The 25,808-nt window shown below is 40.7% G+C and overlaps 1 protein-coding gene across 4 annotated transcripts in view; it reads left to right on the top strand.

Annotated features, from left to right (window-relative positions):
- The window catches only part of KDM3B (lysine demethylase 3B), a 59,306-nt gene that overhangs the window by 9,984 nt on the left and 23,514 nt on the right, over positions 1 to 25,808 (top strand). For 3 of the 4 annotated variants that reach the window (XM_027096291.1, XM_027096301.1, XM_027096318.1), the window contains exons 2-9: positions 3,196 to 3,363; positions 6,124 to 6,237; positions 8,921 to 9,026; positions 10,605 to 10,729; positions 12,826 to 12,900; positions 15,608 to 16,207; positions 19,800 to 21,036; positions 22,158 to 22,359. In XM_027096291.1, the coding sequence (XP_026952092.1) occupies positions 3,196 to 3,363; positions 6,124 to 6,237; positions 8,921 to 9,026; positions 10,605 to 10,729; positions 12,826 to 12,900; positions 15,608 to 16,207; positions 19,800 to 21,036; positions 22,158 to 22,359 (2,627 nt within the window). The remainder of the gene's footprint in view (positions 1 to 3,195; positions 3,364 to 6,123; positions 6,238 to 8,920; positions 9,027 to 10,604; positions 10,730 to 12,825; positions 12,901 to 15,607; positions 16,208 to 19,799; positions 21,037 to 22,157; positions 22,360 to 25,808) is intronic. The other variant, XM_027096309.1, reaches the window with a different exon arrangement.

The raw sequence follows: 25,808 nt of genomic DNA, 5'->3' as shown, positions 1-25,808 counted from the left end.
CAGTAGAGTACTGTGTCACTCAGGGTCAGACTCCGCCTGGGGCTTCAACAGTCTCTGCTCCTTTTCATGGCTTGCAAGGTCTTGTCTGTCTTTCAGCTATTGCCTCCTCCAGACATCAGTTATGGCACCACTGAACAGTAATGGGACCACTGTTCTCCTAGTCTCGGGTTCAAAATACAAGTCATTTTTCAATTTTTCTTTACCCTTATATCCAGCCAATCATCATGCTTGATGATAGGACTCATCGATTCTCACGAGCACTAGTAACTTCCTTCCTAGTCTCACTGCTCCCACTCTAGGTCATGTAAGAACACCCCCTGTTCCCCACCCCACCCCCAACTCTAAACCATCTACATCCACTGAGTAGCTGAGTTGTCCTAAAACCAACTGTTTTGTTCAATTTTGACCTCCGTCAGAAACCTTTTAATGGCAATTGCACATATACACACCCACACATACATACACACATCTCCCATTGGCAGCTGGATGAACCCAAATTTTATCCCAGTATTCGGGGTCTTCCACATTGACTCTTAGTCTTTTTAGTCTCATTTCCCACTCCTTCCCCAGTGTGTTATAGCTCCTGGCCATCCTAGAACTTGACTGGGACTTTTTTTTTCCCTTAACCTCAGCCCATATCAGTCCCTTTGCACACCTGAAGTGATCTCTCCTGCCTCTGAACACCCCCTATACTTTATTTTATTTCTGTTTATCTTATGGCATGTTATTGCCAAAGTAGTGCTTTGCAGTTGACCAAAGTGCTTTTGAATCCATTACTTTATTTAATCTTCACAACCACTCTGAGGGTAAGTAAGACAGGTGTGTCTTATCACAAGGGAGGAAACCAAGACTTGAGGAGGGGAGAATGATTTGCTCAAGTTTTGTGATTAGTAGAGGGTGGGGCTAAGACTGAAATCCGAGCCTCCCGGAACATAATCCCCAAGCTCTGTCCATTACTACCTTTCCTGGTGCCTGAGTCTGCACTTAAATGTAAGTTTGAATACATCTTTTTCCAGTTATCAGTAAGTTACTTAAAGTTGTGTTTGATTCCCCTAGAACATATGTGAATATATGAGTGAGCCCATTCATACGTTAAATGTATTGCAGTTTAATGTTCTTTCCCATTCACATGTTAAAGGTATTGCAGTAAAATCATGCTTCCCCTTTCTGAGCCTTATTTTCCCATCATTTTTTTTTTAAAGTAGAAATGAAGGTTACTTGGTATATTATAAATAATAAAATATTGTTATAATATAAATAATAAAACTGGAGCTTTGTATAATGAATTTAATTTCTGGAATAGCTTTTCCAGCAGTGCACTTCAATTCACAAGTATTTATTACCTGTGAAGAGATTAAGCCTAATGCTAGGCTACTGAGTGGTTCCACACTTTTCAAGTATAAGTATCGTAAATTTTCATATAGTTGTAACTCTAAATTTTAGCTTGACTGGATGGAAACTAATATACTGACAAAAGTTGTTGTGACTTCAGTAACAATTCTAATGGATTTGAACTTTATTCATTATATGATCTACATATATTTGAAAAATAATGGTGACACATGTACCAGACCTCTAGTATTTAGTCTACAGGAAATGCTTAGTACCCTTAGTACTTAAGATATTCCTGGTAACTCTGTGATTCCTAGTTGGGAATGACTGCTGTGGGGATTCTGATGTTGTCCTACATCACTCATTGCTGCCTTAGGGAGTATCATATGAGAAATTTCTTGTAGAGCCAAGTAGTTGGAAAAGTGTTGCTTCCCTGAGAAACTGGTTTGTGTTCTACTTTTTGCCAGTGATGAATATGCCACTGACCTCTCTATTTTCAGATTGGCCTTTAGGAAGCTCAGAGCCAAGTCAGTCAATCAATCAATCAATCATTCATCATATGTCACTCAGTCATACAGCTGTATAGATCCCTATTGCCTGCTTAAGTTTTCTCTCTTTTTACACTTCGACAATGACTTCCTGTTGTAGTTTGCTTAGCCCTGTTTTTTTAATTGATATTTTAGCATCTTATTGTATATGTTTCCCAAAAGCCAACTAAAATTCTTTGAAAATGAAGTGGGATATAAATACTCCAGCCTTTATTTTGTAACCAGCTATATTTTAGGCACTAGATATATCTGTTCTAAATATTGATACCTATATGCCTATGTATTGCTTTTATTGCTGTGTAGAACATGCTCCAATGTCAGAATTTATATGGAAAAGTTAAACCTAAGCATACTATTTATTAGAAAAATATAGTTTCATTTAATATGAATTGCTTTCAAAAACTCTTTAAAGATTCTACTTAAGTATATCTGAAAAGGTGGAGTATCTTTTCTGGGAGGAAGCAAAGCATTGTGACAACGGTGTGCCTCTGCTAGCAGATATGAGATCACTCCTGGCAGTCAGTGGTACTTTAAAAATCCACACTTGGGACTGGGAGTTGTTTTTTTTTTTTTAATTGTTTATCCTTTTGAATTGTGTACCGTGTATATATAACCTATTCAAAATTAATTTTAAAAGTTCACAGTCGGGCTTCTCTGGTGGCGCAGTGGTTGAGAGTCTGCCTGCCGATGCAGGGGACATGGGTTTATGCCCCGGTCCAGGAAGATCCCACATGCCGCGGAGCAGCGGGGCCCGTGAGCCGTGGCCACTGAGCCTGTGGGTCCGGAGCCTGTGCTCCGCAACGGGAGAGGCCGCAACAGTGAGAGGCCCACATACCGCAAAACAAAACAACAAAAAAAAAGTTCACAGTCATTTTCAGTAGAAGTATAAAAAATGTCTCTTCCTACCTGTTAGACTGTGAGCTCCTTGAAACCAGGAAGTGTGCTAGATTCCCCTCTGTATTCCTGACCCTAGCATAGTGCCTTATACATAGTAAGCCCCCAGCTAGTGTGCTTAGATGTGAATTGGAAACTAAGAGTTGTAAATCTCAGTAGGATCACGGCTAGAAATTACTAACTGTAGATAACTCACGCCCCCTTAAATCTGTACGCTCTTTTCCGAGTGAGGATGAGACCAACTTCCTGGCTCTGAAGTAAGATTGGTTTTTACTGAAATCCATTGAAAGAACTTAAAAACAAGTTAGTAGAATTTTACCTAGTCAGTTTTTCAAAACAGGGGGTTTGTGTTTGTTTTTATATTATAGTGTGGGATTTTTCCAAATGTGACCTCAAGATGGCTTTTTATCTCTTTTTCCAGATCTTTGTAGAATTTGATGGCTGTAGCTGGAAGCAACACTCCTGGGTTAAAGTTCATGCTGAAGAAGTTATTGTACTTTTGCTGGAAGGGTCTCTAGTATGGGCACCCCGGAAGGACCCAGTCCTTGTCCAGGGCACTCGAGTCTCAATTGCACAATGGCCAGCCCTGGTGAGTGACTTTTATTGGCTAGGAACATATTTGGGCTTTATTCCTATTCTATATGGTATTTACCCAATAGCTGAACTCTTTAGAATTCCCAAAACTCCCAGGGCTTTGTCCTTAACACACTTTGATTCTGAAGTTACCAGAGCAAAAACTGGGAGAGATCTTTTCTCCTGTGTCTTCCCATACTTTTTTTTTTTTTCCCTATACTTTTTATATTAGATAATATTTGATACTTCGTTTCTAAATAATTTTTTACCTTTTCTTTTCTCATAGTTATGTAATGAAACAATGTAATCCTTAAAGTCTTTTTCTTCCATAGAAACTATTTTATTTTTTTCCAGCTTTTTTGAGATAGAATTGACATCTATAACATTTTGTAAGTTTGTGTACAATGTGATGATTTTTTATATATAGTGAAATGATTGTCACAATAAAGTTAATTAACACATCCATTGTCTCACATAGGTTTTTGTGTATGTGGTAAGAACTTTTTTTTTTAACTTTGCAGAACACTTTAATAATCTCAATAAGGTATAATAATCTCACTGTTTTATAGAGTACTTTCCTACATATTATCTAATTTGCTTCTCACAACACATATTTGGTAAGAACTTTTAAGATTTGCTCTCTTAGCAACTTCCAAGTATACAGTACAGCATTATTAACTATAGTCACCATGCTATACGTTAGCTCCCCACAGCTACTCATCTTATTATTGCAGTTTATATCCTTTGGCTACCTTCATCCATTTCCCCCACTTCCCCCACCCCTGGCAACCACCAGTATATTCTCTATGTCTGATTTCAGTTGTTTTGGACTCCACATGTAATTGAAATCAGACCATATTTGTCTTTCTCTGACTTATTTCACTTAGCATAATGCCCTGGAGATTCAGCTATTGTTGTAAATAGCAGGATTTCCTCCTTTTTTGTGGCTCAGTAATATTTCATTGTGTATAATATTCGTGTGTGTGTGTACACCACATTTTCTTTATCCATTCATCCATCACTGGACACTTAGGTTGTTTCCATGTCATCGCTATTGTAAATACTGCTGCAGTGAACATGGGGTTGCAGATATCTCTTCAAGATATGATTTCATTTCCTTTGGATAAATACCCAGAAGCAGGGTTGTTGAATCATATGGTAGTTCTATTTTTAATTTGGGGGGGAACCTCCATATTGTTTTCCATAGTAGCTGCACCAATTTACATTCCCACTGATGGTGCACAGGAGTTCCCCCTCTCTACATCCTTGCCAGCACTTGTCATCTTTGTCTTTGATAATAGCCATTCTGATAGGTGTGAGGTGATTACTCATTGTGGTTTTGATTTGCATTTCCCTGATGATTAGTGCAGTTGAGCCCCTTTTCATGTACTTGTTGGTCATTCATCTATCTTTGGAAAAATGTCTATTCAGGTGATTTGCCCATTTTTAAATCAGATTATTTGTGGGGGGGGTTGTTTTGTTTTTAGCATTTTAAATTAATACCCATTTATTAATTGGGTACGTTAGAAGTACAGACACTTTGTGTCCTACTTCTTAGCTCAGAATCTTACAAGGCAAAAATTGGTGTTTGCAATGCTATGTTCTCATCTATAGTAGGTAGTCCTCTTCTAACCTCCCATGTTTATGGCAGAATTCAGTTCCAGTCTCCTTGCTGGCTGTCAGCTGGGGATATTTGTGGGGGTTTTTGGCTCTTGAGTTGTATGAGGTTTTTTTGATATATTTTGAATATTAACCTTTTATCAAATATATGATTTGCACATATTTTCTCCCATTCCTTATGTTGCATTTTCATTTTGTTGATCATTTTTTTGCCTTGTAGAAACTTTTAAGTTTGATGTAGTCCCACTTGTTTATTTTTGCTTTTGTTGGTTATGTAGCACAGCTTGTGGGATCTTAGTTCCCCGACCAGGGATTGAACCTAGGCCCACAGCAGTGAAAGTATGGAGTCTTAACCACTGGACCACCAGGGAATTCCCTAAAGTTTTTTGTTGTTGTTTTTTTTAATTATTAAGTTTTGTTTTCTGAAGTCAGACAAAATAGTGCTATAAAATTTAATTCTGAGAGTATCCATTTGTTTCTATCTGTTCTTTTAGCAAAGTGTAGGCATAAATAGATTTTTTTTAAAAATCTAATTCTGTTATTAACCAAATTAAATAATATTCAAAACAAAACTTCTTAACCTATTGATTATACATATCATCACTTACTGAACTGTCTTTTTTCATTTGTTTTTAAGACCACTTTCCAGTTGAACTTTTAGAAGAAGCTCAAATGGATCTGGGTCCCTGGGTGACTTTAGTAGGCAGTTTATTTACGAAACAGTAATGTGAATTTGCCCATGCATATTTATACCACTGATCATTTTAGAAATCTCATTAAGGTTTCAGAAGTTCCAGAGATGATAATGGTGTGACTCTTCATTCTGGAAACTTACTGTAATTTAGCCCTCTTGGAGCCTGACAAGATTAGTCAGATCGCTAGAGAGAATGAGGAATTTCCCGTTCTTCTTGTCCTTTTTAGCTGTAAATAAGAGTATTGAACTGACTTTATGCTCTGGTTGGCTTCATATGATTATTTGAGGGGCAGATGCTAGGTTGGGAATGTCTCTGAGGACTTATGCTTTAACTTATCTATATTTACTGGGGTGAAAGATATATTAATAATGGATATTTTCTCTGCAGTTAGATATTCAGTTGAATTGTTATTTATTTCCTTTTCCAAGTTCTAATCAATTTCTTGTCATTGTACTTCACAGACTTTCACTCCCCTAGTAGATAAACTCGGTTTGGGTTCTGTGGTTCCAGTTGAATACCTTCTGGATCGAGAGCTTCGTTTCCTGTCAGATGCTAATGGGTTGCATTTGTTCCAGGTACTTAACACTTGGTCTAGTCCTAAACTTATTTCTCTCCTTGCTAATTTCTCTGTTGATTATAAATAGGGTGCTTACCCTCCTTTTTTATTTCAGATAATATTTTTAATATCGTTATAAAATTACAGAGAATGGTGGGAATCTTAGATTAAAATTTTAATATTATTTCTCAACAGTCTCGACCAAGGTTTCTCAGCCTCAACGATACTGACATTTTTGGTCAGTATTCTTTTTCATAGGGGGCTATCCTGTGTATTGTTTGATGTCTAACAGCATCCCTGGCCTCTACCTACTAGATGCCAGCACTGAGTTGTGATAGGCAGAAATGTTTCCCAACACTGCCAGTTGTTCCAGAGGGGGCAAAATCAGCCCAGATGAGAACAATGGAGTAAAACAATTCCATGGATGCCACAGTTGATGGTGTATGCTTTCAAAGAGATGGAATAATAGAAAAAGCAACATTTTAGGGAGGATAAAACATCAGTTTAATCTTGGAAAGGCTGGGTTGAGGGGCCCACAGAACACCCCATGATTATCTCAGAGGTCAAATGTATTGGTCTGGCTATCATCAGTCTGCACAGGTGGCAGTATAAGTCAATTAATTATATTGTCCCCTTTTCTTTTAACATTGAATCAAGTTCTTCCTCCCAGTAATTCCATGTACCTTTTAAAGTTTCTTTGCTCTCTTGAAAAGTATATTTGGTAGCTGAGGCTTCTTTCCTCCTCTACACACCCCCACCCCACCCTAAAACCACTTAAGACCACAACTCTAAGGGTTTCCTCAGAAGAGGTGGCTTCCCAGAGGTGGCTGCTTCTATAACTTGAGTCTAAGAGGTCCTATACTTACGTCTGTGGCAGGGAAGCTGGGAATTTGGGCTGGTTCCAAGCAACATTAAATATTGAAGAGCTTAGGTATATTTTTAGTTACAAAAAAAGGGATAAGTTAGTAGTTTAAACAAACTAGTGTCTGAGTTAGCGTTTCAGAATTTATGGAGGGCAATATTTATTTCTCACTTGTAAGGGTTACTGTCTGAAGGTTAAAAATTAGGAGACTTCCGGGCTTCCCTGGTGGCGCAGTGGTTGAGAGTCCGCCTGCCAATGCAGGGGACACGGGTCGTGCCCCGGTCCGGGAGAATTCCACATGCCGCGGAGAGGCTAGGCCTGTGAGCCATGGCCACTGAGCCTGCATGTCCGGAGCCTGTGCTCCACAGTGGGAGAGGCCACAACAGTGAGAGGCCCGCATACCGCAAAAAAAAAAAAAAAAAAAAAATTAGGAGACTTCCAAGAGTTTTGCTGTCTTATTGAGGCAGCCAAGAGCAGTATTTCCTGAACTGTGTTCTGTGTAATATTAATGATTTTTTTGTTGTTGATATGTCTTCCTCCCTCATTAGGCCTCACACCCTCTCATCAATCTTGCTTTATTCATCTCGTAATCCTAGTGCTTATATGAATAGGCACTCAGTGAATGTCGGATAAGTATCAAAATAAACAAAAAGATTTACATGGAATAAAATGTTTTGTGGTCAAATAAGTTTAGAAACGCTGACCTAAACATGTTTTTTTCCTACATGTCTTCTCAGAGCCTTTAATATACTGTCGTATGTAGAAAGATATAGTATGCAGTTGACCCTTGAACAACACGGATTTGAACTACACGGGTCCACTTATATGTGGATTTTTTTCAGTAAATACAGTACCTATAAATTAATACGAATTTTTTTCACATTATCTTTTCATTTTTGATATCTAGTGTTACTAATACTTATAACATCTAGTGTTTTGTATTATATGAGGCAGTCTTGATGTAGTGTACTGACAGATGATTCATCTTGTAAACAGACATCATAAACTTAGGGTATCAATAAATACAGGACTTCCCTGGTGGCGCAGTGGTTAAGAATCTACCTGCCAGTGCAGGGGACGCGGGTTCAATCCCTGATCCGGGAAGATCCCACATGCCGCAGAGCATCTAAGCTCATGTGCCACAAGTACTGAGCCTGCACTCTAGAGCCTACGAGCCACAACTACGGAAGCCCGCGCGCCTTGAGCCGGTGCTCTGCAACAAGAGAAGCCACTGCAATGAGAAGCCCGCACACAGCAACGAAGAGTAGCCCTGCTCGCCACAACTAGAGAAATCCCGCGTGCAGCAACGAAGACCCAATGCAGCCAAAAATAAATAAATAAATAAATTTATTAAAAAAGAAAAGAAAACACAAAGGCAAACCACAAACTGGTAGAACCAATAAACGTCGGGAAAATATTTTTTTTTAAAAAAAGTTATATGCAGATTTTTGACTGCATGGGGTGGGGAAGCAGTTGGTGTCCCTAACCCCCCCAACCTTGTTCAGTGGGGGTATAATATTTCCTAAACCTAAATGATCCTAGCATCCTTAACTTTTTTGGGGGGGCCCACACCACTTGGCTTGTGGGACTTTTGTTCCCTAACTGGGGATCAAACCTGGGCCCTTAGCAGTGAGAGCTTGGAGTCCTAACCACTGGACCACTAGGAAATTCCCCTAGCATCCTTAACTTTTGTAGAGCATCTTGTGAGACTAGGTTTCTATGGAACATTCTCTGGCAAATGCTGATGTAGAGCTCCTCAGGGGTATAATTTTTCTCTTCTGGTTAGATATTATTGGTACTTACTTCAATATTCCGTTTTTTCTTCTTTTATCTTTATCAGATGGGAACAGATAGCCAAAACCAGATTCTTTTGGAACATGCTGCTCTGAGAGAAACAGTTAATGCTTTGATCAGTGACCAAAAGCTGCAAGAGATATTTAGCCGAGGTAAGAACAGGTGGTCCTCTGTCCCTGAATTCTGAATCAGGTGTATGGTCAGTGTTGAAAGTGATAGAATGGGGGGGACACCATGCAACTCTCAACATTTGTGCTTGTCTTCTTTTTGTGGGTGGTGTCAAGAGTAACTCCAGTTAGCTGGATCTCTAGAATAGATTGGAAAAACAGGATCTCACTCAGACCAGTATTTCCTTTTTGTATTACATTTCGTAATATGCAATTTTGTCTTTCTTTTTTTCATTTCTTAAATATTTATTAAGTGCTAACCTCGTACTAGACACAGTGTTAAGGTACTGAGGATATAACCATGAACTGGAAAGTCTCTGCCCTTGTTGAGCATACTGTCTATAAGGTATGCTCTAAAGACTGTTAACAACAACAAATAACAACTTAGAGTGTAAGGTATGTTCATAAAGGAAGGTGTCCACAGACTCATTCACATTAACAGCATGTAAATTTTTAAGAATGAAAACAAAAAAGAATTACTAGGTTTTATTAGCTTTTTCAGTTCACATACAGATTTTGCCCAAGATTCTATGCAAAAGGTAGACTGTTGCTTCATTTATCCTTCCCTTTGTGTTGTACATCTACTCTACGTCCTTTCTGACCCTTGTGATAATCATGCTTTTCAATGAAATAAGATCCTTGGTTCTCTTTTGTCAAACTAAATCTAAATAGGTAAAGGTAAGAAAACTTGCCTCTTTGGGAAAGGAAAGTATCAGGGTAAAATGATGTTTAATAATCAAGGAAAGGTATGGAAGAGGAAAGAATGTGAGGAAAAATAGCAGAGAGAAAAAAATCAAGTGGACAGAATGAGAGGTAGAGATGTTTATGAGTATGTATAGAAAATTTAAGCTTAATTGTAGCTCTGAAAGATAATAATTTAAAATAAGCAGTGATTTAGCTATCTAGTCTCAAATGTATAAGATATGTAGGAGAGAGAAACTGTCCTTCTTGGAGGGCCAGCTGAAATTGCAGGGTAACATTACCTGCTGCTAAAGTAATATCTTTGAAACTCTGTGTTCCTAGGAAGACAGGTGCTATATTTGTTCAGACTATTATTAGTGCAGAGGCTGGAGACCTCATAAATTGAACTCTCCACCTACTGTAATGAAAGTCAGATAGCAAAGTGTAAATGGTTATATATCATTCCTATGGTAACATAACAAAATAGTACATTCAACTTACTGGCCTCCCACTTTTTTAATGTATATGTCAGATAGATCTGAGTAGATTTTCACATTACCTATAGTTTTTGATTTGTAAGTTTATTTTCTCTTCCCTGTATTACTTTCTAGAATTGGAAGATTGAGATAAGGTAGAATCGGAGGCCTGGGACATTCTAAGAAATCTCCAAATAAACAATTTACAAAAGTCTCTGGGAAAAACTATGTTTTGTTTTTAAATTGCTGTGTATGGTAAATCTGAAATTGCTCATTTATTCAGCTCCATACAAGAAGATTAAAAGTGCCAAGTATTTACACTATATAATTTTCTTTCTGTTTTTAGAAACAATCATGAAATACAGCTTAGCCAAAAATACTCAATACTGACTAATCTCTCCTTTAGGTCCCTACAGTGTTCAAGGTCACAGGGTCAAAGTATACCAGCCAGAGGGAGAAGAAAGTTGGCTCTGTGGTGTTGTAAGCCATCAAGACTCCATCACCCGTCTTATGGAGGTGTCTGTAACTGAGGTGAGGCTCTGTGTTATTTTGTCTGAGGTCCATCCATCCCCTTACCCAGGGTGGTGTAGGAAAAGGGAGCACTTCATTACATGTAAGAAGACTTGGGTTCCATCTCTGGCTTTGTCACTGTTTTTTTTTTTTTAATTTATTTTTGGCTGCGTTGGGTCTTCGTTGCTGCGCATGGGCTTTCTCTAGTTGCAGTGAGCGGGGGCTACTCTTCGTTGCAGTATGTGAGCTTCTCATTGCCGTGGCTTCTCTCGTTGCGGGGCACGGGCTGTAGGCGTGCAGGCTTCAGTAGTCGTGGCACTCAGGCTCAGTAGTTGTGGCTCGCGGGATCTAGAGCGCAGACTCAGTAGTTGTGGCACACGGGCTTACTGGCTCTGTGGCACGTGGGATCTTCCGGACCAGGGATCGAACGTGTGTCCCCTGCATTGGCAGGCGGATTCTTAACCACTGTGCCACCAGGGAAGTCCCCCCTGGTTTTATCACTTATTGATTTTATCACCTTGAGAAAGGCTGTTCAACTTTCTTAACCTCAGTGTTCTCATTTGTAAATTAGAGTTAATTAGGTAACCACCCCCTGACCTCACAGCATATGTTTTGGGAACTAAGATAATGTATTTGAAAGTGCTTTGAAATCTATGAAAGGGTATACAAATGTGAAGTGGTATTATCATTATTTTATCATATTCAGAAGGTTTAGTATTTAAAAATCTAATCAGTTAGCATTTGCTTCTATAATACTTATGCCACTCCCCCTTAGATACTGAAAAATGAATTGTTTCTAAAGGAATAAATAGAAAAAAACATAGCATCTAGAGCTACCTGGAGAATTGTCTCTCAAAACAACAAGAATATTTGGGGACTTCCCTGATGGTGCAATGGTTAAGACTGCTTCCACTGCAGGGGGTGCAGGTTTGATCCCTGGTTGGGGAACTGAGATCCCACGTGCTATACAGTGCAGCCAAAAACAAAAACAATAGCAGAGTATTTTGAGGCAAACACGTATGTATTTATGATATCTTTGAATTGGTTTCAGACTTGCCCTCAGCAGTCACATGTAATGTAAACATAAATGATTTTAGTTATTTCTTTATTGAATTTTATTTATTAAATTATTCAATCCTCATTTACAAATTTCAAATGATACACATATATATAAAATAGATATTGAAAGCCATCCCTTCCCCTAGGCAAATGTTACTCCCCACAGTGGTAATCACCATTAACAGTTTGGTGTATATTCCATATGCTTCCAAATATCTTCTGTGTGTGTGTGTGTGTATGATATTTATATATTGTCCATTTAGGAGATAGCTATATAAATCATACTTTATTAACAAATGGGATCATATGATACATATAGTTCTTTGATTTACCTTTTTTACTTAATTTTAGATTGTCAGCATCTTTGTGTGTAAATATATATAGAAATCTATCAATACTTCGTCCTTTTAAAATAGATGCATACTATTCACTGAATGGATGTATCATAACTAATTTAATTTAAAATTGATGGACGTTTAAATAATTTGTATTATTTTCACTAATACGAATAATGCTGCAGTGAATATCCTTGGGCATATATCATTGTATACTGTTTCACATTATTTATTGGAACAAATTCCTAAGTGTGTAATTGCTAGGTCAAAGAATATGCACATTAAATCTGATGATGTCTGTCAAATTGGCCCCTCCCAAAACCTTTTGTTTTTTAATAGTAGAGTGGTGCTTTTAATGATTACTGGTTCTGAAGGTTTTTTGTTTTTTTAATTTCAGAATAGGAAGGTTTTAGAGATGCAGAATTTGAAATTCATATCCCTAAAAGGGGCACTTGGGCATTGAATGAAATTTTTTCATTCATTCGTTTAACAAATATTTGAGTGATTACCATATTCTAGACCTTGTTTCAGATGTTGCTATTCTGGCAGTGAATGAAATAGTAGAGATCCCTGTTCATGGAGCTTTCATTCTAGCAGGGGAGTAGAAACAAATAGAGATAATTACATAGATTAGAAAAATACATAATTATGTCTTTGGTGGACAAGGCATTAAATCTTTTTCTTCCTTTTTTCATATTTTCTTCTATCCTGCTCCTACTGTAGAGTGGTGAGATCAAGTCCGTAGATCCCAGACTGATCCATGTGATGCTGGTGGATAATTCAGCGCCTCAGAGCGAGGTACAGTAATGAACTGAGTCTCTGAGCAGACTCATGAGCTTGCGTTATCTTGTTACATAGACTTCCTTATGTGTGTGTTATCCATGGATACCCTTTGGGTTTCATCTCTGACCACTGTACATTTCTTGCTCTCTCCACGGTCTTGTCCAGTTGAGGGAGGATAATCTCAAGAAAGAGACCTAGTCTGAGCAAACCCTTTTCATCATGGCTATGTTGCCTAGCTGTTTTAAAATCCATGGCCTATTTTTTTCTTACATTTTTTCAGGACAGATATATTTGAAAGATACAGTAGACAAAGCTGTAATAAGCAGTAGAAATATTTATGACCTACCCAGTAATAAGAAATGGAGGAGAAGCTACATCCTCTTTTTCTTTCCATTAGGTGGTAGTGAGCTCCAAGGAAATCTGAAATTCCATATCCCAAGAAGAGTCAAATCAAACTGGTGTGTAGTTCAGTGCTCAGCACACAGTGGATTACTCCATAATTACTGTGAATCAGGCCAACTCTTGGTTCATTGAGAATTAACATAACCCATAAAAAGATACATTATATATCAGTGCCTGAACCAATCAAGGAATCCTGTATGAGTTTCCTTCAGTAGGACATTGACTTGGACAGCCTTCTGTCCATATATTCCTCATAGTCTTTTAGCACCTGCGTAGTATTGCTCTCTTGGCTACTCCTGCTGAGTATACAGTTCTTCCTCATCTTCTTTATCCAGTCATTTTTGGCTTGATAAAACAAGATTAGGGTAGGAAAAGAAGAATCAGGGTTACATTTAATAGTTCTTTACTACATATTATATTATTACAAATAGGATAAGTCTCTTGACTGTGTTTACGTGGCTGAAAAACACTTGTTATTTTGATGCCATATTGGGTCCCTCCCTCTTTTATTTCCTTCTTTATTTCATTCATTCTTTAAGCACCTATTATATGTCAGGTACTGTTTAGCTGCCCAGGTATAGCTAGAGAGTACTGGTCTCAGTGTCCTAGTCTTTCTACTCACATGTGAGTAGCTCACTGTAAGTAGGGCATACATGTAAATTGTTGATCAGGGAGATTGCTCTGAGCCAGGCTCTGTAAGTTGGCCGAATGAGTTAAAGGTGAGATCTGTGGTTTTCAGCAACAGATGTTGATTCTTCCCTTCTCAGCTTTGCCATGATGTGACTATCTTCTTAGCTAGCAAAGTACAATTATTGACAGTTCTGCCAAGTTTTGCAGTAACCCTTCTTAGAGATCCATGGTTACCTCATCTCCTTAAAAGAGTGAGCAAGAAAGAAAGGAGAGATTTCACTGATTGTACTTCCGTACTTCACAGCACTGAAAACTGGGTGATGATGGAGGTTGAAGAAAGGGTAAAAAGGTTTTAAAAGGATCACATGAAAGCAATTCTTTTTTTTTTTTTTGAAAGCAATTCTTAACAAACAGAAACAGTTCTTGAACGAAAGATTTAGAAACTTAGATTAATATTACCAAAAGCATGGGAGAAACAAATAAATCTTGAGCTTTGTTTAAGGTTTGTAGAAGGAAATTAAGGGAGAAAAGACAGAAATGAAGGCAGCAAAAAAAAAGAAGAAAAAAAAAACTAGAACTGGCAAGAAGAAATGTAAAATTTGAAGAAATTTCAGTTATAACAGCTATAATAATGATTACAACAAAGATAGATCTGCACAAAGAATCTATAAGTATTTAAGGGCAGTAAGACTAGAGTAATCAAGTTGGTAAATAATAATGGCCAAATAACTATGTCTCTAGCTTATTGCCACCCCAACGTGTTATCTGAATAAAACTGTCTGAAAGTTAGCTAAATGAAGCTAAAATGAAAACTTGCTTCATGATGGGATACCAATCTAAGACTGTTCCAGATATAAGTTGCTTGAGAGAATGTTAGCTCTGTCCCAAGCCCCTGTCCTCTTGTCCTTCTCAGGGAAAGAGTTTTTATTCAGAGATAGGAATTGCCCCCTTTTAATTCTGTGTCTTTTAAAGTTGTCTGACCTCTCAAATAAGGCACAAATAAGATTTCATGTGATAGGCTAAAATTACTGGAAGAGCTAAGAGATTTGGTTGTTTGGTTATGGTAGCCTGCCTTTTTAGCTTTTCCCTGTCTAATGCTTTGAAATAAGCTCTGGAGATTGTTTGTGTCTTTATAGTGTCCATAAGAGCAATTCAGACTTGTTTCTGTTGGGCTCACTTTTGCTCTGGTCACAGACTCATGGTTTTCCTATTGTTAAGTTGTCACCAGTTTTTAATGACTTCTGGATAGAAGAGATTTTATTTTTCAATAGTTGAAATGCCAGTTTCTGTCAAACAAGGAGATAAATATAAAAGTAAAGCAGATTTTGTTTTTCATCAAGAGGCAAATAAGTTCCCAGCCTAGCAGTCTATTTTGTAAAAGAAATTCCACAAATTTTTAAAATCCTAAAAAAAGTCCAGTTGAGGAAGTAGTGGATTTTATTTAAGGGAAGGTTTGCCAAGTGAGTTAACTTCTTAGTAACCATTATCTTGAATATGTGTGCATAAATTGAATCACAGGAAGATTGGAGCTTTTTAACAAAAGGGGATGTCTTAGAGCTGGCATTGGAATTTGGCAATCTGTACCTGCTTTGATTGTCTGCTTCTAGAGATGGGAAAGAGCTAATGGTTTATGGTTTTCACAGGATGGAAAGTCCCTTGTAATAAATCTTTTTTGAATTTTGTTTTGTAGGGGGGTACGTTAAAAGCAGTAAAATCTTCCAAAGGAAAGAAGAAGAGAGAGAGCATAGAGGGGAAAGATGGCCGGAGGAGGAAAAGTGCTTCGGACTCTGGGTGTGACCCTGCATCAAAGAAATTAAAAGGAGACAGGGGTGAAGTAGACAGTAATGGGAGCGATGGAGGTGAGGCAAGCCGAGGGCCCTGGAAAGGAGGGAATGCCAGTGGAGAGCCAGGGCTGGATCAGAGAGCCAAGCAGCCACCGACTACATTTGTCCCCCAGATTAACCGCAACATTCGCTTTGCCACTTACACCAAAGAAAACGGCAGGACTCTGGTGGTGCAGGATGAGCCCATAGGTGGGGACACACCTGTACCTTTCACTCCATATTCTACAGCCACAGGTCAGACACCTTTGGCCCCAGAGGTGGGTGGAGCCGAAAATAAAGAGGCAGGAAAAACACTGGAACAAGTTGGCCAGGGTATGGTGGCTTCAGCAGCTGTGGTCACTACCGCCAGCTCCACCCCAACCACGGTGAGGATCTCAGACACTGGCCTTGCAGCAGGGACTGGGCCGGAAAAACAGAAAGGCAGCTGGTCGCAGGCCCCAGGAGAGGTGAGTTGTTTCAGGGGCAGATTTGCAAGATTTGGGTTCACTCTTTCACCCTACTTTGTTCTTAACACATTAAAAAAGCATCTCAAATGCCACAGGGAAGGAGTGTTTCTGAGATGTGCTTAAATTGTATTCTGTGGATAGTCCTTTATTGCTCGTTGGGCAAATGCATATATCTTTAAAACTTTATCAGCTCTTAAAAGTCACCTGAACAATTGGGCTGATCAAAAACTGATTATACAGCCCAATTTAATGAGTTGTTAAAATAGATCTAATGGGGAATCTTTTTAATTCAGTTATCTATTTAGTTCATGTAGTGGTTGAGCCTCAACCAGGCCTATGAGAGGCAAGGTTAATGAATTATAGTGTTGGCAACAGTGAACACTGTAATTAAGGCTATGTGAAAGCTACTATTACCCAAACCCCTGTTTTCAGTTCATCATTTTATATATTTTCCTTTGAGACTGGGCTGCTTTCTTTGATTTCATATGACCATGGAAGGTTGGTTTTTTCTTCCCCCTAAGTTAATCTTTTAAGTCTTACCTGGAAATTTTGATGGAATTATTTCATCATTTCATATATTTTCCTTTGAGGCTGGGCTGCTTTCTTTGATTTGATATGACCATGGAAGGTTGGGTGTTTTTTCCCCTAAATTAATCTTGTAAGCCTTACCTGGAAATTTTGATGGAATTAATCACAGTAGTATCTAGTTTACTATGTTCTTTATCTTACATGCATGTATTGTTGCTGAAAAGGAACTTTTGTTAAATACAAGTTAACATCAAGTTGGCTCCCCAGTCAAATTTGAAAGAGTGTCAAAATCAGTTATAGTCTTTTGGTTCTTATTTTGGTCACCAAAGTATGATTTATGATGCTAGTCATATTTTTTTCAAACTGGCTGTTAATTCAAGCTGGAATATGAAACACAAATAAAATACTAATTTTTTTTAAAATTATGTATGGGAAACTACTGTGTGCTAAGTACTGTATATTATAAACAAAGAATTGAAATCCTGCTTGACGGAGCTCACATCCTAAAATGGAATCATTTTATAACAGTGTATAACAGTGCCATATAAAACATGGCATATACATTTCATCTGACTTCTTCCCCTCCCTAGCAAATGCAGTTTGTTAATCTCTAGTGTGCAGGGTTGGGGAGGGAGGTGAAGTGCCCAGGCAGAAGAGAAGGCCTGTAAATGCAAATTTCGCACTCTTCATGTTTTGTTCTCTGTTAGTTTGCCAGCATTCCAGCATTACCAGATCCCCAACTAGCTAGTTGATTAAAATCAAATCCATGTCAAAGGCAGAGTAGATGTAAATGAGGATTACAAAATAGACCAAATACTACACTCTGCAAGAAGAGATCCACTGAATGCTGTTGTTCTTGGAGTGGCAAAGCTGAATAAATGAAATGTGGATCAAAGGGCATTTTCCAAACAGGTTTGAGAAACTTCTGTGACTGTATCTGTAACTTTGCTAATGTGTTAGCCTAGGTATTCTCTTGGAATATGATTTAAAAGTACAGAAATGGGTATTTCCATCATGAAATAGGGACACAGCCCTCCAGGAAACTTCTTTCCCTAAAACGTGTGTTAAAATCAGTTTGTCATCACTTTCTTATAAGAAGAGGATTTGAAATTTAATCATTTGAAGAAAATGAAAGACCATCCAAATTATTTTTCATTCATGTGTGTATTTATTTTTAAAGAGTAACTTTAGTAGTGAAACCTGAGATCCTTATGCTTATTCCTTGCAGTCATGCAGGTGTCAAGGCTCCTGGCCAAATTCTGGCAGTGAAACAACAGCATAGCATCAGTGCTGTGTCTGTCTATTCTCTTTATTTGGAGGAGTTTAAGTCTGGTTGCCGGTTAGTGGGAAGGAAAAGAAGAATGAACTAAGTTTTTGACTGTTAAATGCACTGAAGCAGTCTCTGTAGCAGATGTCAGCTGGAGGCAAGCCACAGGTGGTCTGCCTGGTTCTCATGCCTCTTTGCCACCCCAAAGAAAGTCCTAATGTAGACTCCTCTTGCGTATTTAAAGGAAACCTTAAATATATTGAAACTCCCCCCACCTTTTTTATAAATTTATTTATTTTATTTTATTTTTGGCTGCGTTGGGTCTTCGTTGCTGCTCTCTGGCTTTCTTTAGTTGTGGCGAGCAGGGGCTACTCTTTGTTGCGGTGCATGGGCTTCTCATGGCGGTGGCTTCTCTTGTTGCGGATCACGGGCTCTAGGCACGCAGGCTCAGTAGTTGTGGCGCGCAGGCTCAGTAGTTGTGGCACACAGGCTTAGTTGCTCTGCGGCATGTGGGATCTTCCTGGACCAGGACTCGAACCCGTGTCCCCTGCATTTGCAGGCGGATTCTTAACCACTGCGCCACCAGGGAAGCCCCCCGCCTTTTTTTAACAACACCCTTTCATTTATCTGGCATAAATTTTTTTAAATTATGGTAAAGTAACACATAACATAAAATTTACCACTCACACCATTTGAAGTATACAGTACTGTGGCATTATACATTCACAGTGTTATGCAACCATCACCACTATCTAGTTAAAGAAATTTTCTTCTCCCCAAAAAGAAACTCCATATCCATTAAGCAGTCATGGAATAATTTTTATTTCCAAGTATTACATAAGTGCTCATACCTACCTGTGGATATTTCTCTGTATTACGCACATATATGGGTGTGTAATATACCATATGAAAGTGATTCTAACCCTTCTTTATGTATACATCCTTCTTTATTCAAATGCAGAAGTTAGCATTTTTAAGGTATCAAAAAAAAGAAAGTGTTTTTTCATTCTCCAATTTGTTATGCTGAATGCTTTTATTTGGTGGGTGTATCAGTGTCTACAGTTTTCCACTTTGGAGACTTGTTAGATCCTAATGATAACAGAAGGGTTCAGTAACTGGTGTGCCTTCTTTAATTTAGCACCTTTAGGTCTAACTTTAATTGAAACAGATACTTCAACTTTTAGGTTGACTTGGACCCATAAATAAAAATAAATGGCCAAATTCCAAAAGGGTCCATCTTGGTGAGTTTCAGACTAATAAAGAAAATACTTTTCCTTAGTGTACAGTGGGCTTGTCATAGGGCTGAAGTCGCTTTTGTAAGATGGGCAATTTGCAATGGCTTAAATAAACTGAAACTTTAACCATAGCCCCTAAGGTCTTTGAGATAGATGAATATTACAGGGTCACTAGTAATATTTCACTATATTTCAGAGTAAAAGCTGATGTCCATTGGGGAGCCCTTTTCTTCAGTTCCTGGTGGAGTCTTCATTTCTAAATAGATACTTAGAAGCCTACACAGCCTCCAAGTGCTCTGACAACCAGTTGGCTAACAACCAAGGGAATGGCAGGATATCATTCATCCTGCCATCTCTAGCTTACCTTGCTAAAGATCCCCCTGTGCTGTCTGTGGCAGTTTTCTTCCCTGGTGAAATATAGGTATAAGAACAGTTTTCCTGGAATTGTAGGAGAGAAAAGTTGATTGACCCACAGGAAATGTTGGCCTAGGTCCAAGAAGATATCTTAAGGTTGTCAAGAGAAGCCAGCATCACTAACTCAGGCTATCTTCTCTCTTTTCAGAATTCAAGAAATTCTGTTCTGGCCTCTTCTGGATTTGGAGCATCTCTCCCGAGTTCATCACAAGCTTTGACTTTTGGAAGTGGAAGGAGCCAGTCCAATGGGGTTCTAGCTACAGAGAACAAACCTTTGGGCTTCTCTTTTGGCTGTAGCTCTGCACCAGAGTCTCAGAAAGACTCTGATCTCTCCAAAAACTTGTTTTTTCAATGCATGTCCCAAACTTTACCCACCAGTAACTACTTCACTACTGTTTCAGAGAGTTTGGCTGATGATTCCTCCAGTCGAGACTCATTCAAACAAAGCCTTGAGAGCCTATGTAAAGGAAGATCCGCTCTTGGAGCAGACAGTAAATCAGGCTCTAAGGCTGGAAGCTCTGTGGATCGGAAAGTGCCTGCAGAGTCCATGCCCACCCTCACGCCAGCCTTCCCACGGAGCCTCCTAAATGCCCGCACCCCAGACAGTCATGAAAATCTATTTTTACAGCCCCCTAAACTGTCCCGAGAAGAGCCTCCTAACCCTTTCTTGGCATTTGTGGAGAAAGTTGAACATAGCCCTTTCAGCAGCTTTGCATCTCAGGCATCAGGTAGCTCTTCCTCTGCTACCACTGTCACCTCCAAGGCAGCACCCAGCTGGCCCGAGTCTCACTCCTCTACAGATTCAGCATCTTTAGCAAAGAAGAAAACCCTTTTCATCACAACTGACTCCTCCAAACTGGTGTCTGGTGTTCTGGGCTCAGCTCTTACCACTGGGGGGCCAAGCCTCTCTGCCATGGGGAATGGCCGGTCCAGTTCACCCACCAGCAGCCTCACCCAGCCCATTGAGATGCCTACTCTATCCTCTAGCCCCACAGAGGAGAGACCAACTGTGGGGCCTGGGCAGCAGGACAATCCTCTCCTTAAAACCTTCAGTAACGTCTTTGGCAGACACTCAGGCAGCTTTCTGTCCTCCCCAGCAGATTTTTCGCAGGAGAACAAAGCTCCTTTTGAAGCTGTGAAAAGGTTCTCACTGGATGAGCGAAGCTTGGCTTGCAGACAAGACTCGGACTCCAGTACCAATAGCGACCTGTCAGATTTGAGCGACTCTGAGGAGCAGCTGCAAGCCAAGACCGGCCTAAAGGGGATTCCGGAGCACCTGATGGGGAAGCTGGGCCCCAATGGGGAGCGCAGTGCTGAGCTGCTGCTGGGAAAAGGCAAAGGGAAGCAGGCCCCCAAAGGCCGGCCTCGGACTGCCCCCTTGAAAGGTGATCCTGCTGGGCTTATACATGGGCTTGGCTCTGGCACTAGCTTTAAATGCTTGTTGTGCTCTTGGGCAGCAGAGGCCCTCTCTTTGATGGAAAGTTCTATAATCTCATAGAATTACATAGTCAAAAGGGCACAGTAGGGGCCCCTCATCAGACCTTCTGGTTCAGGGCAGGATTGATCTATACCAGTACTGTAAGAGGGGTATGTGTCCTGTGTAATGATAATCCCAAAAAGTCTTGATAGTCTGTTATTTTTGGTCAGGAACTCTTTTCTTGTGTATTTCTCTTGCCTTTGGCCCTTCCTCTTTTATTTACTTAGGCAAGTTACTCAGTACTAGTCTTCATTCTCACATCGCAGCCTTTTTTTTTTTTTTTTTTTTTGTGGTACGCGGGCCTCTCACTGTTGTGGCCCTCTCGCGTTGCGGACCACAGGCTCCGGACACGCAGGCTCAGCGGCCCATGGCTCACGGGCCCAGCCGCTCCGCGGCATGTGGGATCTTCCCGGACCGGGGCACGAACCCGTGTCCCCTGCATCAGCAGGTGGACTCTCAACCACTGCGCCACCAGGGAAGCCCTACATCGCAGCCTTTAGTAGAGTTGATGAAGCAAAGCGAACCACTCCTCAGTTTGCTCCTCTCTGTCACATATATATGGTTTTAACACCTCTTCCAAAAGCCATTAACTCCTATGGAGTGAGGTTATGGTCCAAAATTGTATAAGGGCAAGTGTCTAAGAGAAAGTCTGATGGTAAAAGTCGCCATTCTTGTTAGGATTTGGTATCCCATGGGAACCCCAAGAGTTCTTGATTAGTAGAACAGTCATATCCTGAGGGGCTAGTGGCAAGAGGCTTCTGCTGTCTTGAGTTTTCCTCACCCATGCTCAGAGTTGTTTTGTTGTCATGGGGTACTTCCCACAAATTCTCCATGGTCTTTAACTCCTAGTTGAAGCCTTTGTTCCCTGTGCTCCTTTTCTGTCAAGGATAGACCTGATGGGCTCATGCCCATTCAGTGCAAGGAGGAGTGACTCAGGTCAGGACAAGTGACTGTTCCCAGGAGGATTATATTATTGAGTCTCATTTAAACCTTTCATGACCAACCATTTCTCCCCCTCCCTTGCCACAGTTGGCCAGTCAGTGCTGAAAGATGTGAGCAAAGTGAAGAAGCTGAAGCAGTCCGGAGAGCCCTTCCTGCAGGATGGGTCGTGCATCAATGTAGCCCCTCATCTGCACAAGTGTCGTGAGTGCCGCCTGGAGCGGTATCGGAAGTTTAAGGAACAAGAGCAAGATGATTCCACTGTGGCTTGCCGCTTCTTTCACTTCCGGAGGTACCCAGACTCCTCTCTTCATCTCCTTCCCAGTTTCGTTAGTGACACTTAACTTCCACTCTTTCTCTGAATCGGTAAACATATCTCACCATCTTTTTACTGTTTTCCTAAATTGCATTGCTCTTAGAGTCTGTGCTAAGGTTCTGCCATCCCATTAGTGGCCACTTAGTTGTTTGGATTGTGAAATGATACGTGACTTTGTCCTTAGAGAACTGAAATTGAACAATCTTACCTGCTGCCCCCCGAGCTGTGTTGAGTTATTCCTAACTTGGGTTGCATTTGAAACCAGTGGTGTGAGCAGAAGGATGCCATTTTGTGTCATAGATCTGCCTGACCACTTATTCCTCTTTAGTGCTAGAGTAACTTGAGTCCGCTACGGAGAAGGGGAAGTAAGATTAGGAGATAATGTGAAATAGAGATAACTGTTGAAATCCTAGGAATATCCCTTGCTTTTACCAAACAACAGCTATTTAGTCACTTTTCTTCTGCTTGATAAACTTAGAAGAGGAATTTCTTCTAAGCAATCATTCAAGTGTCCTTAGTTTTTTAAATAAAGAAATCCAGGTGGTTTATCCATGTGGCATGGATTCACTTATTCAGCAAATATTTATTGAGCACTTAATGTGTGCCAGCCATTGTTGTGGGCATTGAGGATTAAACAGTACATAAAACCATCAAATTCCTGCCCTCAGGAGGCTTGTTGGGGACGCAGAGAGTAAATAAGAAAAAAAAAAGGTTAAATATATAGTATGTCAGTCTGTAATAACTGTGAGGAAGAAAAAGGAGGGAAAGAGGATTGAAGTGTGGGGAGGCTAGAGAGTCTACAGTTTATTTATTTATTTTTATATCTTTTTTTTTTTGCGGTACGCGGGCCTCTCACTCTTGTGGCCCTCTCCCGTTGCGGACCACAGGCTCCGGACACGCAGGCTCAGCGGCCATGGCTCATGGGCCCAGCCGCTCCGCGGCATGTGGGATCCTCCCGGACCGGGGCACAAACTCGTGTCCCCTGCATCGGCAGGCGGACTCTCAACCACTGCGCCACCAGGGAAGCCCTATTTTTATATCTTTATTGGAGGAAGCTACAGTTAAATAGGATGGCTTGATGGGGGAATTCCCTGGTGGTCCAGTGGTTAGGACTCCTCGCTTCCACTGCAGGGAGCACAGGTTCGATCCCTGGTTGGGGAACTAAGATCCCACATGCCATGTGGCAAGGCCAAAAAAAAAAAAAGGATAACTTGAGAAAGTGAGTTTTGAGTAAAGACCTGAAGGAGGTGAGGGGAGTGAGCCACGCATTTTTCTGGGAGACGAGTATTCGAGATAGAGGGCACAGCAACAGCAACTGTCTTGAGACTGGAATATTTCTAATGTGTTCATGGAGCTAGGGTGGGTAAAAGAGAGTAAGCAAGGGGGGGAAAAGAGTGAAGTCAAAGAGTTAATGATAGGTCCAGATTGTAAAGGGCTACTCTTAAGGGCCCTGGCTTTTATGCTGAAGAAGCAGTTGTTGGAGATTTTGAGCTGATGAGTAACACTGATGAATGTTTTAAAGGATCACTGTGACTACCTTCTTGAGAGTAGATTATATTGAGGCAAAAGCAGGGAGAAATTAGGAGAATATTGGAATTACCCAGGTGAGAAATGATGGTGGCTTAGTGTAGGGAGGTATTAATAGAGGTGATGAGAAGTGGTTAAATTAAGGATATATTTTGAAGGTAGAGCCACATGATTTTCTGATGGATTGCATGTGGATATGAAGGAAGAGTCAAAGATGATTTTATGGCTTCTGGCCTGAAAACTGGAAGAATGGAATTGCCATTTACTGGTAAGGTGATTTCTTAGGGAAAAGTGGGTTTGAGGAGGAAAATGGGGAGTTTTAATTAGTTGATTTATTTTTATTTTTTTATTTTGGGTTGTGTTGGGTCTTTGTTGCGGTGTGGTGGCTTCTCTTGTTGTGGAGCACGGGCTCTAGGTGCATGGGCTTCAGTAGTTGCAGCACGTGGCTTCAGTAGTTGTGGTGCGTGGGCTCAGTAGTTGTGTCTCACGGGCTTAGTTGTTCCGCAGTATGTGGGGTCTGCCTGGACCAGGGATCGAACCGATGTCCCCTGTATTGGCAGGAGGATTCTTAACCACTGCACCACCAAGGAAGTGCAGGAGTTTTAATTTAGATATGTTAAATTAGAGATTCCTATTAGATTTCCAAGTAGAGATGTTGAAAGGGCAGCTGGGGAATTCCCTGGTGGTCCCATGGTTAGGACTCTGCCTTCTCATTACCAAGGGCCCGGATTCAATCCCTGGTCAAGGAATTAAGATCCCACAGCTGCATGGTGAGCCCAAAAAGAAAAAAAAAGAAGAAAGAAAGAGCAGCTGGATATACAACTCCAGAGTTGAGGGAAGAAGTCCAAGCTGGAGATAAAAACGTGGATGTTACTGGGTATTTAAAGCTGTGAGTCTAACTGAGATCACTTAAGGAGTCAAAGTCTAGGCAGAGAAGAGAAGTAGTCCAAGGACTGAGTTCTGAAGCTCTCCAGCATTTAGAGATGGGAAAGATGAAGAGGAACTAGTAAAGGAGGCTGAGAAAGAACAGCCAGTGAGGTATCCTGGCAGACAACTGAAGAAAGTATTTCCGGGAAGGAATTATGAACTCCGGCAAATGTTGGTGATTGGGTGGGGTCAGTTAAGGACTGAAAATGACCATTGGATTTAACAAGGGGGAATGACTTTGTCAAAAACAGTTTTGGGGGCTTCCCTGGTGGCGCAGTGGTTGAGAGTCCGCCTGCCGATGCAGGGGACACGGGTTCGTGCCCCGGTCCGGGAAGATCCCACATGCCGCGGAGTGGCTGGGCCTGTGAGCCATGGCTGCTGAGCCTGCGCGTCCGGATCCTGTGCTCTGCAATGGGAGAGGCCACAACAGTGAGAGGCCCGCGTACCACACACACAAAAAAAAACAGTTTTGGGGCTTCCCTGGTGGTCCAGTGGTTAAGACTCCACACTTCCACTGCATGGGGCGCCGGTTCGATCCCTGATCAGGGAACTAAGATCCCACATGCCGCGTGGCATGGCAAAAAAAAACAAAACCAATTTTGGTAGATTGGTACGAGAAAGCCTGAATGACGTGGATTAAGAGAAAATAAAAGGAAAAGGAGCTGGTGACTGTCAGTATAGACAACTCTTTTTTTTTTTTTTTTTTTTTTGCGGTACGCAGGCCTCTCACTGTTGTGGCCTCTCCCGCCCTAGCCCTAGACAACTCTTTTAAGAAACTGCTCCTGGGCTTCCCTGGTGGCGCTGTGGTTGAGAGTCCGCCTGCCGATGCAGGGGACACGGGTTCGTGCCCTGGTCCGGGAAGATCCCACATGCCGTGGAGCGGCTGGGCCTGTGAGCCATGGCCGCTGAGCCTGCGCGTCCGGAGCCTGTGCTCCGCAACAGGAGAGGCCACAAAAGTGAGAGGCCCGCGT

This window comes from Aethalodelphis obliquidens, unplaced genomic scaffold (genome assembly GCF_003676395.1).
Source record: "Aethalodelphis obliquidens isolate GAN/ISIS:26980383/991018 unplaced genomic scaffold, ASM367639v1 scaffold4, whole genome shotgun sequence".
Taxonomy (NCBI): domain Eukaryota; kingdom Metazoa; phylum Chordata; class Mammalia; order Artiodactyla; family Delphinidae; genus Aethalodelphis; species Aethalodelphis obliquidens.
The sequence above is the reverse complement of the archived record's forward strand: the minus strand, read 5'-3'. Positions and strand labels throughout refer to the sequence as shown.